We start from the raw sequence: 20,682 nt of genomic DNA, 5'->3' as shown, positions 1-20,682 counted from the left end.
TCCGACTGCCAAATTGGACTCGGCCTACGGCCTCATCCAATTTTGTCAGTCCTCGGAATTTTTCTCGTCCAATTATTTCTTAATTGGACAGCATGGAGTCCTATTACATATACTTATAACATAGCCACGATTTATTATGTAGTTAGAATAGTACGCGCGCGCTGATTGGTCGAAAACTGTGCTTTATTAGTTAACAGAGCACAGTGTTGACGCCATCCGCGCGCGCGAAGTTCTGCTAGATCCTGCGACCGTCTTTCTTTTTGCGTGAATAAATTCAATACCGAAATAAAATTAGTAACTATATAACAAAACGAATAAAACAGCTTTATACGTGCTCCGTTTAGTAATAAAGCACGCAGGAAGTGGCGTAAGCACGAAAGAAGTGTAAGTGCTTCTGATTCTGACACTTCTTGAGTGTCGTGCTTCTCCTAACACTTGTCTCGCGTTCTGCCAACCCCAGCGTGCTTTATAACTTCACACAGCACGCGCGCGCGTTTTCTATTTCCTCAAATTAACGTGCGCGAGCGTGCATTCAAAATTGAACGGTGCACGCTGACGTGATTGAGTAGAGCGCGCTATGTAATGAAGATTTAGTTAGAACAAAATTTGAATTTTCTTGGCTATGCCTCGTCGGCTTTTTTCGTGCTTAGCAACCTCCCGCGTGCATCAAGAACTGGATATACGCACAGCCTAGCATTGAACATTGCTTTTATAACATAGCAAGGCCGTAAAAAATATTTGATCAAAAAAAATTCAAATTTTGTTCTCGGCTCTACCTCTCGTGCAACTCTTGCGCTACCATCGTGCTCTCCACCTATCCGTGTGCACCATAAATAGATTTACGCACGCTAAGCATTGACCATTGCTTAATTCTTACGATCTCTACTTACGGAGCTAGGCAAAGAGCAGTCTACGCCCTATTATCTATCACTTATCTGGAGCCATTAGTCAGTGTAGTACAATACAATATCTTTATTTCAGGGAATCGCAATATAACAATTAACAGTTTTCTAACTTACGGGTCTATCAACTCAGACAAAGAGTTAGACAAAGAGTAATCTACGCCTGATTGTCTATCAGCTTTTCCGCCCAAATGACGGGTAATTTGAAACCATTAGTCATTAAAGAAAGTTCGACGCCAACGTTAACTATTGCTTGTCAAAGGAGTTAGGTGATTACCGCTTGTGTTTCCTGACTTCTGTGTTTCGAGAAGAGTCGATGAAACCACTTTAGAGCTTTAACCATTCCGAGGTTGAGAAAAAAGCTGGGTGGAGTTGGCATTGCAGTGCATTTTGGGGCTGTTTAGGGGACTAAATGGCCGCCATCTTGGAAATATGTCTCTCAATCTCAGAATGGTTAATACCAAGTGGAGTAGAAAACTAACCGGCAATCAGTGAAATGCATAGTGACCGATATCTTCTCTTAGATACTAAAGATAAAGCATCCCAATATTGGTAAGTCTGTAAAATTTGAATGCGTTTCCGGTTAAAACGAACCAGAGTTACAAGCTTTCAAATGTGTGAAAACTTTTGAAAGCCATTAAATCCGGTTCTTTTCGTCTAATCCTGTTCAAATTGCCAGACTTACTAATCTTGAGATGCTTTCTCAAATGACAAGTTTTTTTTCTTCGTTTCTAAAGTGGCTAGCTTGGCGCATGCGCGTATGGTTCTTAGCCCACAAAGGTAGCCAGCCCACTAGTGAACAAATTCGGAAGCAATAAGTATTTTTTCAAGCTGCAGATGAACAAATAAATTTAAGAATAAACATAATATTAAATCCCTCATGTCATAAGGTGGAATTGGGAATAATAAAAAAATTATTAGGAAAAGTAATGTTTTCGAGTTTGTTAGTTAAATTCGTGAGAGATTTTCTACGGTTTTACGTTCATAAAAATCGAATTTTGAACGGAAAAATATAAGTACAATAAACGTATATTTAAATGCGTTAATAATTCATTTGTTTAATGAGGAAAAGCGTGGAATAGATTAAATCTAGAGAATTACATAAATGTGTGAATTTTTACTGAGAACTAAGAACAATTCGACGACACTTGCTTTCCGAAGAGTGTTAGTTAAAAAATCTTTTTTTTAAAGAAGGAAAAAAGGAAAATGGAAATTAAAAAAACTGAAACATATTTTTTCGTGTAATTTTACTCCTATCACAATATTCTATTCATTAATTCATTCCGTGCGAGTTGTTATTATTCGTCTCTTCCTTTCTCCTTAATAGTCTTTTGTTTCCTTCACCAACGCACGACAAGATGATTAAAATAAACCACACGAGGCTTTTCAAAGTTTTACTAAATTACTTCAGGTCATCATGCGACGTCTGTAATCAGCCGAAAAAGGCTTAAAATTAATCCTTCGAACCAAAAGACCTGCAATGAAAAATCCCTTTTTGAGAAAAGTAGCTCCGTTGTAGGTTGAAAACGAAAGGCGAGCGCGTAAGTGTCATTTTCATTGCTTTAAAGTGTAAAAGAAATGACGAGAAGATACGTTGAAAAACGTGCTCTCTAATTTTTTTTTTCTGGTCGGTCTTTTAAAGCTACGCAAATAATGAACACAGTTATGTCATCACTTATTTGTCGTGAAGATTCAGAATATTACTAGTATGCCACAATAAATAATGCATCGCCAAAGTATCACATTACCAAGTGGTTTACTAACATCCTCTAGTCAAATTCGTAGGAAATCTTAGCCCGAGAGATATCCAATCCAATACTGTTACCATCGAGGAAAATACTATTAACAATAGCCGCGATTCACATCTAGAAATAACTTTTTCTTTAATATTTAATTTAAGAATTTATTTAGATAGGAAACGCAGTTTATTTCACTTCTCAAAGATAGTATAACCCAACTTTAATCTGTTTTTCTGGATGGATTAATGTCAGACACGGAAACAAAAGATAACAGTTAGAAACAAACCCACTTTTTTCCGAAAAAAATAATTAATTTTCCAACAATATTTTTTCATTTTAAATTTAATATTAACATTTTTATCTATATTAAAGTTTAATCATTACAACACCTTTTTGTCTATTCAATACACGTTTTTTTTTTTTCGGACATCGAGTATTTAACGCACGTACGACTTCAGATGCTTTTCCAGAAAAACATTTGTTCAATGTGATTCATCATCTTCGCGACTCGAGGGAGTGAAGCTATCTTGAACTTGACATGGTTTTAAACGATTTACTTATTCCTAATCATAATCTAAATATTATCTTTTTATTTGTTGTTGTATGATGTCTTTATTGAGTTAATATTAGATAGCATATCTTTCTCTAGGGCTGCGCACCTTGGCTTTACCGTGAGCGCGAGTTTTAGCCCGACGCTCTCTGGTAGAAAAAGGCAGAATCTCACCCAGAGCTTGCCTATAATGGCGACTGAATGTCAGGCAGATAAAAGGGTTGACCGCCACGCTTGCGTGAGTTAAATAAATCGAGATAAAGGTAAAAATTTTATTGCAGAAGACTTGTTGATAAGAGCATAGAATCCATCCAATCCAGTACGGTAGAAAACACGCGTAGAATGTCGCGACTAACACCGCTACCATTGTGGTCGTTTTTCGACGAACTAAAGACGCCATTCCAACTTGCTGTTCCCTTAGAGTTTTGCTACACAAGAGTTTGAACCAGATTGCAGAATACAACACCAAAACAAGAACTAAAATCCCTAGAAGTAAAATCAAGAAGACCAAGTAGCTTGTTCTCCACTGAGGGTAAAAATAGCGCACTTTACAGTACAAGCCTGACCCGGGTACTACCAAGAGACCTCCATAGTAAAGCACCGGAGACCAATAGAGCGCTGAAAAAAGCCACATCAGTGAAATCACTAGAATCGAGTTTCGATAGCTTTTCCACGTCAAAGAAGCAGGAGGCTTAAAAACAGCCAGAAACCGTCGAAGTGCAAGCGCCATGACGTGCAAAGCTGAGACAGTGATAGACACCTTCTCGACAAAATTCACAGCTTTGCAGAGAATTTCTCCACCTGTTCCTGCTACTAGCCACTGATCTTCGGCCAGGACTCGAGTTATACGTTCTGGAATACTCATAGCAGCCATGAGTAAGTCAGATATTGCTATACTTGTAATCACAAGGTATGTGAACTTACGAAGCTTCCCTCGGCAATCCGTCTTCATGGCCGACACCACAAATAGATTCCCAGTAATGGCTACGATCAGCACTGCAACGTACGCGACAACTTTAAACCCCTTGGCTGTCTTCGAGTCTTTCAAGACAAGAGTACTATTTGTACCATTGTACTGTAAACTAGCTTCGTACACGATTGAAAAACTAGTCAAATTCGACATGACGTTTCAGCACCAAAAAAAGTTTTTCTTTTGACGTTTGAGTAACGAGTTTTTCAACAGGCTCCTTAATTTTAACAGCGTGAGTTTTCTGATTATATCAACTCTTTACACAGCCTTTAAATAATCATAAGACGAAATGGAAACATGTATGGTAACATTGACGGTAATACTTTTCTCTCGTGTACCTGCTAGCGTCGATGAATCTTCCACTTTCTTGACACAAGTGAGTTCCTCTTGAGCTAGTTTGTTCTAGATGGCCACTGTCGGATCGGTATTTGTAGACACGTCCATTGTTTCCTAAAATCAATTTTCAAGGCTGGGTGCGCATAGGTTATGGAGTAGCCTGGCCTGAAAGCAAAAATAAATGCATTTAACTTCAATATCAACGGTCGAATTCAAATATCACGAACTGATATTGAAGCTAATCAGGTAGTATTTCATTAACTATCTACTCAACCTTGTTCTATAAAGACTTAATACGGCTCTAGAATCCTCTTAGAACGGAGAGCACAGTGTATTCTACAAGTTCATCGCATAGATCCCACTTTATCTTGCTATTGCAAGCCTCCTACGTTATCTGTTCAAAATAATGCTCTCTCGCAAATGAAATAATGCGCTGTCGCCAGTGAAGTAATGCGGCTCTCGCCAATGACATGCTTCATTTTCAAGATCAAATCTGACCGAATCCAATTGGGGGTTTTCTACATAAACCTGTCGTCATCGGTTAGGAATTATACCACTAATTACTTTCCTATCGAGAGTCGTGAAAGTCAATATGAGAAAATATTGGCGACTCGGTCGAAGATATCAAAAAAAACCCACTCTAATAACGTTCACCGCTGTGTAACTCATTCATTCTCTCTTTCTTTCTTTTTTAGTCTCTTTCATTCTGTCTGCGTACACTCTCACTCTCGCTCTGTTAAGCAAAATGTACAGTTTCGTTTCGTTTGGTAAATCACAAACAGAAAAGACGATAAAGAAAAATATTCCGATTTTTCACTCCAATGTAAACATACCGTATATGTGCGTTCTCTCGTTCCAACTCTCAGTTCAAAGAGAGCGGTCAATTAATAATCAAAGAGCTGAATTTCAATATCAAGGGCATGTCAGCCGCTAAGTCTGGCAGAGGTGAATCAGTGAGAATAGAAACGAAATCGTAGAATCAAAACCACAGAAATTATTCAAGGAGCTCATGTAGAGTGAATGACTTGGAAGACTAAACAGCAGCGATCGACTAATCATGGACAAACTTTTCTAAACGTGTTTATTCTAAGCAAACCAAACCTTTTGCAGACAAAATCTAAGCCTTCCATGACCAAAGACCAATTGAGATCTTGATTGTAGAGGAAACCAATCAAGTGGTGGTGGGAAAGCAATGATCAATTTAATGGAATATTTACATGTTTAAGAAGGGCTTGGCTGGTAATACATACAAACAGGAATCGTTGAATTGATGGCTTACCCCAGTCGATCCAAAAAGACTCCAAGCGGCAATGTTATAAAAAATTCAATACACACGACTTGATGTTGTGTTAACACAGCTTAGTGAAGATCGTTGCTATAGCAAATACGTGTTCACGCAATTATTTCTTTCATCTAATTTCAGACACGATCGTTTAGAGCGACTGAGTCGGCTAAAGCACGCCTGCCAAGCTTTAACGAATTAAACCGATTTTCCATTTAGGTTAAATATATTTAGATAACGAAAACAAGAGGACGTAATGTGTCACTTTATTTTTAGCATTTTATCGTTTAACTTTGATAGAAGTTTAGATGAAACACTATATTGTGTGTGTGTGTGTATTTTTCTTTGGCGCTAGATCTTATTTTAAAAGTAATCGAAAAATAGTCGGAATACATCAGTCCTCACAAACGTTTGCGAAACATATCTACGGTTGCATAATGAGCTTTTGGTGGCGCGCTGGGAAAGTAAGGCAAATAGATTTAACATTAAGCATCTATTATCTATATATAGCATCAATGAAGCTATTCTTGATGACAAAGAACCCTAAAAGAAAGACAACAAACTCATATTTTCATCCAAAGTGACTGTGATTCACAATTAGGATAGTTATTATTATCTTTTTGTTAGTTCTAAGTTTGTCAATTTCATTCGTTTCTTTCTTTTGTGTATACAGCATATACACCTAATTGAAAAAACGTTGTCGGGTTCAAAAAAAGATTATATCATCAAAACTAAGACCGAAGGGAAGCATGGGAAGACAAACAATTATGCTAATTTCATGCGTATTGCAGTTTTCCCTTCCTTTGCACATTTTATGCATCATGGCTTTGGCATGTTGTTAATCTAGGTCGACCGACTTTTCTCTACTGTGCATTTTTACATGTCTATATGCAAATATAATAAACATTTCTCGAGCTCGACTACGTTTTTTGAATTAGGTGTATCAAGAGAAAATTAACTATAAGAGAAAGAATCTCCGTGCCCCATCATGTGCACACTTTGATGCTATTTTTAGAATCATGGATGCTATTTCTAACTCGTTACCATACATGCGCGATAATCATGCTTCCCTTTAATGCCTCGTTTTAGGACACGAAAAGCGCCATATTTCGCTACGTCCACGACAAAAACACAGGCTTATGTTTACTGCAAGACTGGAAGCCGCCTACCCTCAAGAAATCAACCAATCAGGTTCTTCACTCAAAATTTCTCCAAGCTAAAAATAGCATCAAACTGTGCACATGATGGTTACAAGGCTATATAGGTAAGATTCCTTCTCTTAGTTCATATTCTCTTGGGTGTATACTATATATTATTATTATTATTATTATTATCATTATTATTATTATTATCATTATTATTAGGATTAGTTTTTACTAAATAGATTTTATGGTTATACATTAGTAGATATATTTTTATCATAGTATATTTTATTATATTAATTTGTTGCAAATATATTTAGATATCGTATTATTATTATTATTATTATTATTATTATAGATAATTTATTTCTTAAATGGTCCAAACCAGCCCCTTAAAAAAAGGTTTGCAATGACTTTTTGTCGGCGAGGAAAATAATTATGTGTGATTGATAAATGACTGAAATGTCTGAGAACTAAAAGCATTTGTCTCCACCGGTGTAATCCGTTTATTTCAAACAAACCATTGAAAATCGATCACTTGCTTCAGGGCATGGCTGACTCACAGATTACTGAAATTGGAATTTAGTGTTGGGTTTTGCGGAAACATGGAAAAAAATTCACCAAAACTAGACAATGACTTAAATCCTGTCGCAAAAGCTAAATTAAGAAACTCGTCTGTGCGTCTAGTCATGAAAATGAAAACCTGTAGACTTCTGACAAGGGTTTTTCATCGTCATCATTAGTGTCCTTTATTACGAATTTCTTGCTACGTACCGCAAATCTCAAACTGCAGTTCGACGTCGGGCGTTTTCCTTCAAACTTTCGACATTTAGCAAGGCGTCATAACGAAGTTGGCAGAGCTGCCACATTGAATTTCATTGAATTTCACATTGATGCTGAGTGTTTCTCTGTGTTTGCGGGCGCTGTTTCTGGGCCTGATTCCTAGGAGTTAGTGGTTAACGGTAAACCTTATGCTAAAGGACTATGTTATCAATATTTCCCATCCACTGTTGCAGCAGGTTGGGTGCCCAGTTCCATCTTCTACATGAGCGGAAATCGCTTTTTATTATGCATTTAATTATGATTATTATGATTATGATTATGATTATTATTTATTTTTATTTTTTATTTTGCATTCTAGATAACCTTTTTTGTATTTTAGAGAATTTTAAAGAGGAACTAGTACGAAAGTCATACGAATTTTAATTCAGCTGAAACTTTACTGGAATAATCTTTAAGGTTATAATAACCACTGGTTACAGTTTTTTCTCGATATTCCGATGGGAAGTATTATATTTTTACGAATTTTTAATAATGTCTGTGGCGTCATCTACTCAATGCTAAGCGTCGCTACATACATTTCTTTGCCGTTATGATTAAATCGTAAGCTAGTTTTGATACTCAAAATTGAAGAAAAGAGACGAAACAATTGATTCTAATCATAAGTAATGCGCGTTAAGTCTCTCAAGCAAACTTTGGGATTAATAGGGATAAAATTATAAATCATGAAGCTACTTACAAAGATTATTGATTATCCTTTGGCGAAATGAAAACTGAGTTAAGCCCCGTTTACACTGGCGATTTTTGCTGCGATTTTTGTGGCAATTTTCGGAAATGTGAAATATTTTGTCTCATCCTTCAAAAGAGACATTCGTCTAGGAAAATCTTGAAATCCTGAAAAAAACTTTACAAGTAAATTCTTTACCATTATTTATTATGGACAAAATCGGAAAAAAAAAAAAATCGCAGCAAAAATCGCTAGTGTAAACGGGGCTTTAGACAAAACTAGAAGATATTGGCTTTAGATCTGGCGCCTCATCGGTACATGTGTATACTGATATAGTAATGCAGGAAATAGTCTTCAGTAGTGTTATGTCTATCCCTGTGTAAATTAGGTGGTTTAGATTGATTATTTGGGAAGATAGATTTGATACTATCTGTCATAATAAAGTCGTTAATATCATTATGATTATTGATATTATTCAATAATTATTATTATGATGTAGATAGTGTTGATAATGATTATGATGGCGATAGTGATCGTAGTGAAGACCACGATGACAATGGTAGTGGTGATGATGGTACGTAATTGTGTTGATAAGAATGCGATGTTAATCATAATAATGAGGGTAATGGTAATGGTGGTGCTGATGATGATAGTGATGTTAATGATGATGATGACACCGGACGATGATGGTTTAAAATGGTGATGGTAGTGAAGACCATGGTGACAATGGTAGTGGTGCATGATGATGGTAATAATCCCCAAAACATCAATAATTTTGCCTAAAATTTGCTTAAACCTGCCTAAAACCTGCTAAGACCTTCCTAAACCTGTCACGGCCCCTGCGCCCGCAACTGTACCTACACACGCGAGAACGCAAATACACACGTGCATGCATAGTCTTGTCGCAAGTAACGGGTGGGGGGAGGGGGAGGTGGACGGGTGGACGGAGGGGGAGGGGGGGGGGATTACCAACAGAAATAACCGACTCACATATAATTACACCACACTAAAACTTTCCACAGGAAATACTTTTCAAAAAATATTAACATTTAAAATATTTAAATTATAAACATTAAGGTGAGAACTAAAAAAATTGAATATTTTAAAAATTTATTTAGAAATTTAGATAATGAAAGTGATAAAAAAATATTAGACATTTAGAAAAATTGAAAAAAAAGGAAACAAATTCGAAAAAATATTAAACATAAAATAGTTATATAACATAGGATAGTTTTAAGAATGGTAGAATATATATTGCATGTTGTAATGATAATAGCTATTAGTATGATTTTAGACTGGAATTTAGAGCTTCGTGCGCTGTGATTGGTCGAGAGACCAGCGATTATGAGACGATATTCACTGCTCGAGCGGCAATTATAAGGGTTTCCAAAGTTTGCCAGATCGAAAGTAATACCAAACGTTTTTTTTTAATGCTGAATTTCGTCTTTCTCTGATATTCAATTCTAAAATTATCGGTCGAAGACTCGCGGCTCGAAAAATATTCATCGATAGTCACTATAATAATTGTAAAATATATATGTATTTAGTTCCTTGTAATTTTTAACAGTGTAATGATACATATAACATTGTAATAATTGTAATATATTAACACTAAAATAATGTATATAACTATAAAAAACCATCTAGAACTGATATGCTGCTGGGTATCTTCACAATAAATCTTTATTAGTATATTTTCAACAACAAAAAAAAAAAAAGAAAAAGAAAAAAAAAAGAAAAAAAATTAACATAAAAATACTATAAAAATAATAATAATACTATAAATATATATAAATAATATAATAACGATATTGTCTTTCGATAAATATTATCAGTAATACCAAAACAATAAGCTACTTCGTTTCTCTTTTTTTAATTAAAAATGTGGAAGTAATGAAAACCCGCAAAAAAATCAGATGGCACTTAACAAAAGAAACCACTCAAAATGCCTGACAACGTTTAACAAATTAGTTCAGAACAAGAAAACAAATGTACTTTTATGATCAAAAGCTATATCTTCGAAATCAACGTATTTCTTTTTCGATATATCCCTTTTGAAATGTCATAAAGATTTAAAAAAAAAAAAAAACATTCTAAAAGCTCGTTTTCAAGAAGAGTTCAAAAATTATATACTTAAGAAAAAGGTTTCAATAAAGGCAATTTAAGATTTTTAAAAAATTGGGTTTCGCGATAAAAGACTGACTTAGAATAAATAGAATGGAGTACCATAAATGACAATAATTTCTAAGTTCTTTTACTTAAGAGCAAAAGCTCCAAAAAAGACAATTTATTAAGCAGATTTTGTGTGAAATAAAATTATTTAACCTTTTAGGAAAAAAAAGGAAAATAAATAATTCGAAAAAAAAAAGAAAGAAAGAAATAAAAAATAAAGAAAAATAAAGAAATAAAATAAAATAAAATGAAAACAATAAATAAATAAATAATAAATAAATAAATAAAAAAAAGGAAAAAATGAATAAATAAATAAATAAAAATAAAAATAAAAAAAGGAAAAAAAATTAATTGGACTTTTTAGTTTGACATCTTTATGGTCGAATGGATATTCAATTTTCTTTTCCAAAACCAAACCACTCTGTTCATCAGCTGTTAATTTTAAACTTTAATGGCTAGAATACACTCTAAAACAGTAGTGGCCCAAAATATTATGCTAGCATTAATTTGTAACTACGATTTAATAAATTATACTCTGTTTATTTTGGATGTGATATTTTTAAAAGACAATTTAGTTAAGACACGTTATGGAGGCTGGGAAGTGTTTTGTGCCTTCACATTATGAACTAAAAAACATTAATATGACTATAATATAACAGCAAGTAAACCAGGTAAGCCAAAGACTATAAACCAAAGATCACAATGAACATGAAAAAATGACGTAAGACGTTGCCATGACAACATCAGAACCCTTGGTGTGTCATCAAAAATGTTTATTTAAAAAATCATAACTCGGGAACGAAATGGTGAAATTTTTTAAAAACCGGAATATTTCAACTTTGTATCGTTATCTTCTTTTTGACAAAAAAAGAAAAATTTCTGTAAAAGGGAATTCGTAAAAATCAATGAAATTTGTTTGGAATAGTTTCCTTTTACAGAATTTTTAAAACTTTTCCTTAAGTTTTTGAAAACATAAACTAAAGCCCTATGCAAAATTTCAAGACATTTCACCGCAGCATTTTTGAGTTTTTTCAGTTTGAACATAAAATTTATGAGTACGAAAATTTTCCTTTTGCAAGTTCTACGTCATCGGACCTAGAGCGCGCGCGCGCTCAAGAAAAACGGTTTCGAGCCTCCTTATTCTCTTTTATTTTAATTTACTAGTGAGTTTGAAAAAAAACTCGTGGAAAATATTTAGTGAACTAAGGCCTAGGGCAAACGTCGAACTTTCTATGCACCGAACTTAATTACATCAAAGAATGCCGCCTCATTATCACCTGATATCCATTGTTTTTAATGAGTTCGGTGCATGGAAAGGTCGACGTTTGCCCTAGGCCTAAATTACTTTATTTCACATTTTGACGATTTTATTGAGCTTTTTAAGTATCGCCATACATTTTCTTATAACATGATACCACAGGAACTTAGCTTGGGCTACCTGTGGAATCAAAATCATATCGATATCGATATTCTTTAGCTTCTAAAGTAGTTTGGTATAAACATAGGTAATATTAACCATGATATAAACCAAAAGGAAGACGGCATATTGTTATAAACATTCTTAGCTGTCTACAGCTTTGTCTCCCCGATTAGTAGGGCGCTTGTGCCCGGCTAGAAGAATTTCGAGACATTGATAAAGTTATTATTATATATAGATCTCGTCTTAGGCCTAGGGCAAACGTCGAACTTTCCATGCACCGAACTCATTAAAAACAATGGATATCAGGTGATAATGAGGCGGCATTCTTTGATGTAATTAAGTTCGGTGCATGGAAAGTTCGACGTTTGCCTTAGGCCTAAATCTTAGCCGACCTATAAAAAGTAGTATCTCTTTCGCCCTGTGTACTTAAATTTTGGATTTAATCAAACGTTAAAACTGATCAAATCCAAAATGTAAGTACACAGGGCGAAAAAGATCAGCTAAGATTTCTTTATTTTATTTCACATTTTGACGATTTCATTGAGTTTTTTAAGTATCGCATTTTCTCATAACATGGCACCACAGGAACCTAGCTTGGGCTCCCTGTGTTGATCCTACAACACTCAAGCTGGTTAAGTTGGTCCGAACTAACTTGTTGGGTCTGTTATCTTTCCTTGTTAGCAAAATTGAATTTTTCTGTAGGAACTTAAGACCAAAGCAATTCGGTGCAGACAACTGTGGCACGCATAGATATATAGATAAAATGAGTATAAAAGGTAATTCATTTAGTTTACAGCGACAGAAGTTCAGGCAAGAGAGACTGGTGGCTTAGGGGGTCTTCAGTTTTGATAGCGCGCAACTCAATCAAATTCCAAAGTACCAACATTTTCACGTCTCTAATATTTTACAGGTTACTTAATCCCTAAGTTTAACTGAATATTTTTTGTCAAGCTGTCATCTTCAGGAAACTTAACATGTCTACCGACTTTGCTTAGTAATTTACAGGATAAGGTTAGTCTGAAACAATAAGGCTGGTGGGAAGGGCTAGTTTTGTAAACAGTGCCACTTTCAGTTATCGTGTAATTCCATGCAAAAAATCACAGGACCCGGAAAAAAAACATAGCTGAAAGAGCGTTTTAAAATAAATAAAACTGAAAAGTTTGAAGGAAGTAAGATGAAAAATCGCGAAGATATGAAATTTAAAAATTCGAAATTTTGTAAGGAAACATTTGTTGGAGGAAACTTTTGCTTCCACCAAAGATTTTCTTACGAAACTCAGACTTTTCAAAAATTATATCTTCACGAGTTTTGAACTCATTTCCTTCAAACTTCACAATTTTATTGATTTCAGCATGCTCTTTCCAGCTAAGGTTAATTATTTTTCTGCCCTATGAGTTTTGGAGGTCCTTGAAATTACATAAATAACAGTGGCGAATCCAGGGGGGGGGGGAAGGGTCGAAGGGGTCTACGGAACCCCCCCTTGAAGGTTTGGTCTTTTAGGTAATAGAAATATGTCTTATGTAAATTTTTATTTAAAAAATATTAGTAGTTTTGCGTTGGGTCGTGTTATTATAGCTTGGTCCGTTACTAGATAGTAAATTAGGTGATTAGAGCCAATATTTTTGTCAAACATCGACTAAACAAAAGAGAATTATACACAGTTTAAGAAACGGAACCCCCCTTTGAAAAATCCTGGATCCGCCACTGCATAAGTGAAGTCTATTTCTCCTAATTCCTGGCTCGAAATGAATGGTAACACAAAGATACCGACAATCCAAGAATACAAATACGTCGAAAATATTTCCAGTAATCTCGCAGATACTCAACTTTTCCGCGATGAGAACAATAGAAACCCATGTAGAACAAGGGGAACACCGAGTACTGGCAACTGTTCAGAACTAATTAAAAACATTAATTAATGAAGATATTAATCTTCACAAAGCTAGCTTCAATACAGATTCGTTCCACAGGCATGCACAATGATAACAGACATCAAATTGGCGTAGGTCATAGCTCAGTGCTCCAAATCAAGAAACATTTGAAAGCATATCGGACGTGTTATCGGATTCAGATATTTTAACTATGTGTAAGTGCTTTTCGAACTATCAAGCTTGGGCTTGCGTGCGGAGAGAAGAAGCGAAAATTTGGCGTGGGAGACCGGAAGTTATAATCCTAGTGGGTTTGCCAGAAGGGCTCAAATGGACTCTACTTCCGCAGAATAATGATGTAATAAAACCATAACTAACCAAATCGAGGCGTCGGTTAGTTGCAAATGCTGCTGGTAATGAGAAACAAGGCACAAAAACATTCGATTTTTTTTTGATCATTTGGAGTGTCCCCACATGGGGGGGGGGGGGGGGGGGTCGGGGCAGAGGACTTAACGACCGAACGCTTGGATCTGAGAGATTTCCAAGTTGAAAGAGTTCTATTCTAATAATATGACTGAGAAGAGTTTCGTTTCAACAACTCTATACTGAAGCGATGACACGCTAAAAATTCATTGGTCTAATATCTTGGTTCTAGAAATAGTCAAATCATTCTGCAATAACGTGTCGAGGTAAGTAATAGCATAGCTGACAAATCAGTCTCTGGTTTGCTCTTTAGTTCTTAGTAATAAGCACTTCTGTAAAGCCTTTCGAAACTAAATTATGAAAACTATGGCTGAAAAGCTAATTGTTATTTGATCACATTAGGCCGATATACTGGATTGCAAATTTAAAGATCTGCAAGTCAATTTTCTTTAGTCTGGCGCCCAGGTCAACTCCCCTGTCCTCAGCTACTGAAAGCTGGATAATATTTGGTATCCTTTAGGATAAATACAAATTATCCTGCCTCGCCAACACATCAGTTCTACTAAGCTGGCAGACTGAAAGACTTAATTGGAGCGAAGATTCAAAGCCGAAGAACTTGTCGCCAAGAGGAAAACTTAAAAGAAAAAATGATGAATTGAGTTTGACAGCTGCAAGAGACAAGAAGTGTTGAGAATTTTCTCAGCTAGACTTGAAATATAGTGAAAATAGTGCTGGAAAGTGACTCTAGTGATTTTGAAACGCCTACAATATGAATAGAACAAGAAATGATACGAGGTCTGCGAGGATGACGTCCGTGTTCGAAGAATCGAATGTATCGAAAGCATTCAAGACCACTGCATATAGTATTATTCTGTTGACAAGCTTGGTCGGTAATTGTCTCTTGATTCTAGCGATCAAACGGAATATTAATGGGAGAATGAGGACTGTGAGTAATCTCCTGATTGCAAGTGTGGCACTGTCAGACCTTATCATGACAGTCTGGAGCTTCCCAGAGCGAATGACAAGAATCTTAACCAACGATTCTTGGCTTGTTCCAGGGGTGATGGGATCTATACTTTGCAAGATTGTGAACTTCGTCGAGAAGGTCTCAATCACGGTGTCTGTTACGCATCTTGGAGCTCTGTCAGTGGAACGATTCCTAGCGGTATTTTCTCCTTATAAGACAGTTATAAAGCTACCATATGTAAAGTTCATAACAGGGGCCTTGTGGATTGGCAGCGTCGTGTACTGGTCGCCTATACTCCTCTTCGGGAATATCATAGTAACAAAACGGGGTCTTAAGTGTGAAGTTCGGAGCTTCATTTCGTCCTGGAGGCAGTGGTATCTAGCATTCATAATAATACTCTGTGCAGTGATGATAGTAATTCTCGTCCTCTACACGGCTATTGCTGTTAATTTATGCCGTCGTAAAGATCCAAGGATGAGGCTCGTCACACAAAGAAAAAAGTCTGATCATATTAAAAGAAGAGTGGTAGTAATGGTTGGAGTGATCATCATCACTTTTTATGCTTGCTTTCTTCCTTATTGGATCGGCTGGGTTTCATGTTCGTACGCTCCGAACATGCCGGAAAGGATTTGCAACCGAACGTACAAGTTTATTTCGATCTTATTTTCGTATATGAGCTGCATGACCAATCCTATCGTATGTTTTCTTTTTATTGGATACTTTAGGTTTGCATTCAAAGCGATTATACTTGACCCACTAAATCGAAAAAGTAATGAACTTCGATTAAGGTTACGAAGGAAAAGTTCCTTGACAGAAATTGATAGCGTGGTGCCGTTACAAGTAAGAAAGAATGGAGAAAACCACGGAATCAAACACGAAGAGGAAGAGACTGACAACTCAAACCACAATGACCAACTTTTGCAACAGAATAATATTAATAGCGGATCTACGAGCATTATAATTCAACAACCCCCGGATGAGTGCTCTTCGCTTGATTCAGAACCACCGAGCCGTCGCGAAGACGAAAGCTACGAAGAAAACAATCCCAAAGACGCTCCTAATAAAACAGAACAATTAGAAGTTGAAAACACCAAAACTAGTCATAATAGAAACACCGCTATATGTATTCCCACAGTTTACGGCACGCCACTTTAAAGCAGTTGGATTTTTGAAAAAAGTCGCCTGAGGCGAAACTAGATCAGTAATAAAATAAATGAGATTGGAAAAACACCACACTTGAATTTAAAAACAAAGCCGTTCGTTCGGATCTTTAAGTGTCGGATAGGCTGTCGGATATAGCTCGACATTCTGTCATCAATAAGGGTTTTGATCTTAAGTGAAAGATTGCTAAATCGGTTTCGCGTAAGAGCTAAAGTAGCTAAAGTAAAGAATTAGGAAAATAAATGCCAGATTAAAATCGTATAGCAAACATCAAATCCAAACAGAGGATTATATGGCTTTTTCAGTTATTGATTCGGTTTAGAAGTAGAAACAAAGTATTGAGGTGTTAAGAATAGTATATCTAACAGGTTGGGTATTAGAAATGTCTTATTGATAGCCGTGATGGTAGAATACCCAGTAAGATATCAGCACAAAAATAAGAAAAAAAGGAAAGAAAAAAAAGAAGAAAAAAATAGAAAAAAGAAAGAAAGAAAAAAAACCCCGCACATTTCTTTTGCTTTAAAAAAATGCTTCGAGGATTTTCCTCCAGGTTCTGCGGTTTTCCTCCATCCGCAAAACCTCAGCATAAAAATTCAAGTTGGCTGCCTTAGATCAGCCCAGAGGTTGTTTCAGGGTTCGATCTGTGAGTTAGCCGTGCCCTGACTTAGATCAGGCCAGATGTTGTTTCAGGGTTTGATCTGTGCGTTAGCCATGCGCTGACTTACATCAGCACAGAGATTGTCTCAGGGTTCGCGATCTGTGCGTTAGCCATGCGATGACTTACATCAGCACAGAGGTAGTTTCGGGGTTCGATCTGTTAGTTAGGCGTGCCCTGACTTACATCAGATAATGGTTATTTCCGCCATTTCAGGGTTCGATAAAAGGGACAGCCGATCAAAGATTTTTTATCAATTACATACATATATATATATATATATATATACCCCCTAACTTATCAAACACATATACCTTGAAATCATAGCTACATACAAACACTTTAGCCCCTGGTTTAGTCCATATAAGTGCCTGCAATATATTAGAACTAACTAATTGTCACTGCTAATGGCCGGATGGCCTCGACGATATGTTTTCCTTGTTACCCGCCATCAAAGCTAAGTGAAAACTAACAAAAATGTCTAATAATTTCTAGTTCTAAGTTGATAAATAAAGGATATTCCGAGTGTACGTTACATGACTGTGTTATTAATAACACTCAGTTATTCTATTGTTCTCTGAAGCTCGAAAAAATGATAAATAAAACGAAGATAAAACACAAAACAATACGAGTGATAAATTGATGTTTCGACTAAAACTGCGTCAGTCTATCGCATGCTGAATATTCGTGTACTATTCACTCAAAAATGCTATGTCGTACACATTTTGCGCCTAACGCCTTGAAAATTCAACAAGATGGACGTATAATTATGTACATTGATATAAAAGGCCATTAAAGGCAAGATTTGCGACAACCAACGTCAATAGCCGTTCAATAAAATGCTGTTCAATCGAATTAAGGAGATTCGAAATAACTTAAGGACTATGGCTATCGCATTTGAAAACCAAGAGCTTAGTTTAGGAACCACTTAGCTATAGGCCATCACCAAATTGCAGCCTAAATTCGTAATTCTAGTTTACTCGATAAGATTTTAGAGCAAGGTACAAATGAGGATGAATTCGGCACGCATTGAGGATCTTCAGAATGCCCTCAAATTTTCTCCCGCGATGAGATAAAATATTCATAACTTGGAAGTCACTAATTTTAATAAATTAGAAAAAGTCGTGGTCCTTTCATAAACGCGCGTGGTAGGAGTCTTTTAAGTCTTATTTTTCTTTGTGTCCATCACTGGTCGTAAATATAGGCCTCCACAAGCCACTGAGTTTTGAAACAAAGGATTTTCAGAGGATTGGGAACAAATCTTTTAATGCCCCGTCCACACGTATCCGGAAATTTTTGTATCCGCCAATTTTATTTGCGGATACGGGTTGCGTCCACACGTGTCCGGACATTTTCGTATCCGTATCCGGAAATTTTCGAAAACGGTCTCCAGAGTGGAAATTTTAGAATACGGATACGTGTGGACGGTCGTATCCGCAAATTTTCGAATACGCTGACGTTAACACGATTTTGCGCATGCTCAATAAGAAAAAACTATCCGTCAAAGGGACTAGGCGATAGCGTGCATCAGGGCGGATCAAGAAATTTCCGGGTACGTGTGGACAATGGAATCGATTCTTAAACTATGAAAAGGCTTATTCGAATACGCTGCGTGCGGACGCGAGCATTTTCGTATCCACAAAAAAGAAATTGGCAGATGCTAAAATTTCCGGATACGTGTGGACGGGGCCTAAGAAGCGGCCTTTTACTCGAAAACAAAAAACAAAAAACGATTGTGATGTGAAATAATCGCCTGATAAACAATAAAAAATAAAAATGGGGTTTAACAGTGGCATTTCTACGAGTAGTTCTTTATTCTCTAAATTCAAATTGTTATTTAGAAGTTTTAATTGGAGAGAAACTTTCGAAGCATAGGAGAGAACCAAGAAACAACTCTACTCGAATATGACTAATGAAAAAAATTAATCAAAATACTAGATAACCGTTATCCTAAAACCATATGCTTCAAAGTACTACAATATTTAACAAGAACTTTAAAATAACTAGAACTCTATTATTTTTTGGTTGAATATTTTTGAAAAAAAAGTGTGAACAATTTATGAACTATACTGAAAAAGCTAACCTTGTCAGATTCATTTTACTAGTACCATTAGTAGCATTGCTTTTATAACGCAATAGTTCTGTTACTTGACCTGTCTTTAATTTTTATAGTAACTTATTAATAATAGTTGAACAATGGACACCGCGCGATATTTATTAACATTGTTTCATGTCGTCTGTATTTTTTCATCATTACTTTACTACTGATGTCGGAGATCTACTTTTTAAGAGCTGAAAGATCATTCTAGTCTTGCTGGTGCTGCTAGAGTGATTTTGCTAGGCACGTCGGAAAAAGATAAGCAATATATAAATCTAGGCACTGACTAAAAGCGGAGCTCCCACTGTTTTAGGCACAGGGAGCCCAATTAAGATAAAACTGAAAGGTGAAAAATAGTGAGCATAATACTGGCATAGTACACTAATTCCATTGTTTTCTTTTGTTTACTTGGCACGAGAAACAAAGTTACCAACAGTCAAAGTAAGATTACTTTACTACTCTCACTACCACCACTATTACTACTATTTAAGCAATAGAAAACTTTTTCCGTGTTTACATAGCCTGATAGCAACACGAGGGGAGGTTGGGAGAATTCGAGACAGTTATACAAACCCGAGACGTAGTCGAGGGTTTGCATAACCGTCGAGAATTCTCCCAACCCCCCGAGTGTTGCTATCAGGCTATGTAAACACAGAGAAAAAAAGTTTTCTATTGCTTTTATAAAATAAATACTAAGGGAAAACATTACCACTTGCAAGAAAATAAATCTTTATTTGAATTTGATTCTCATATCAAAATACAAATTCTCCATACTTCACGAACTTCGATCGTTAGCCAATCAAATTTTGTGTAATAAACGCCAAGGAGGCAAATGTGAAGCGAGAAAGAATCGCTAGCTATTTTAAACATTTATCATTCTAAAACATTAAAACAAATACAAAGAAATGTCCAAAGATTGAATAGAAATCTTAATAAGAGATTTCAGAATTGATTATCTTTACGAAAGTGATCAAAAGTGGATAACAAGTGTCGCTGTGAATGGAATTCTCGGTTGAAAGAAACGTGGTTTTGCTCAATTTGACAGCGAGAAAACATGGCAGCGAAGTTGATTGTTTCGTCTTGCCTCGAGAAGATATTTTGTGGAGCTTAAGAGCTATCGCTGGAAAAAGTTTGAAGCTGCTGACTGTTTCCTTGAAATACATGTATTCTTTATCGGGCGGTGCATTTAAATCATGAGAAAGCACGTCGCTGAACAACCGCAGCTGTCCTGACGGAGGACGTGTGTTGTAGCTCCTGAGGGAATTCTCTTTGCGGTGACCAACGAGAGATTGTCATGATATTACGATCAGAAAGACCTACATGAGACCATAGGGTTATGCCTATGGCCCTGACACAAGTCAAAATTTGGAACTTCGTCTTCAAAATACATTTTTGGGGGCGTTTTTTTCCTCGAAAGAAACTGTAAATTTTTAATTTTTGAACTTGTACTGGGAAAACACGAAAGTTGTGACGTCACAACTGTGTTTACA

General features: G+C 36.0%; 3 protein-coding genes across 3 annotated transcripts in view; 1 reads left to right on the top strand and 2 right to left on the bottom strand.

Moving 5' to 3' along the window:
* Positions 1 to 1,987: 1,987 nt before the first annotated feature.
* LOC116306034 (galanin receptor 2a-like) lies at positions 1,988 to 4,314 on the bottom strand. Its single transcript, XM_031716062.2, has one exon. The coding sequence runs from the start codon at positions 4,312 to 4,314 to the stop codon at positions 3,268 to 3,270; it is 1,047 nt and encodes a 348-aa protein (XP_031571922.1). The 3' UTR covers positions 1,988 to 3,267.
* Positions 4,315 to 4,525: 211 nt separating this feature from the next.
* LOC116306031 (vacuolar protein sorting-associated protein 33B) overlaps positions 4,526 to 20,682 on the bottom strand; it is a 34,733-nt gene continuing 18,576 nt past the window's right edge. Inside the window, exon 23 of the mRNA XM_031716058.2 lies at positions 4,526 to 4,662. The gene's annotated coding sequence lies outside the window, so the exon portion shown is untranslated. The remainder of the gene's footprint in view (positions 4,663 to 20,682) is intronic.
* LOC116306032 (substance-K receptor) lies at positions 14,382 to 17,624 on the top strand. Its single transcript, XM_031716060.2, has 2 exons — positions 14,382 to 14,577; positions 14,714 to 17,624. The coding sequence occupies exon 2, from the start codon at positions 15,081 to 15,083 to the stop codon at positions 16,431 to 16,433; it is 1,353 nt and encodes a 450-aa protein (XP_031571920.2). The 5' UTR covers positions 14,382 to 14,577; positions 14,714 to 15,080; the 3' UTR covers positions 16,434 to 17,624.

Source organism: Actinia tenebrosa, unplaced genomic scaffold (genome assembly GCF_029948245.1).
Source record: "Actinia tenebrosa isolate PJP-AT-01 unplaced genomic scaffold, QUT_ActTen_1.0 PGA_scaffold5__44_contigs__length_20552954, whole genome shotgun sequence".
Classification (NCBI taxonomy): domain Eukaryota; kingdom Metazoa; phylum Cnidaria; class Anthozoa; order Actiniaria; family Actiniidae; genus Actinia; species Actinia tenebrosa.
Note: the sequence above shows the minus strand (reverse complement) of the source record. Positions and strands in the feature narration are given on the sequence as shown.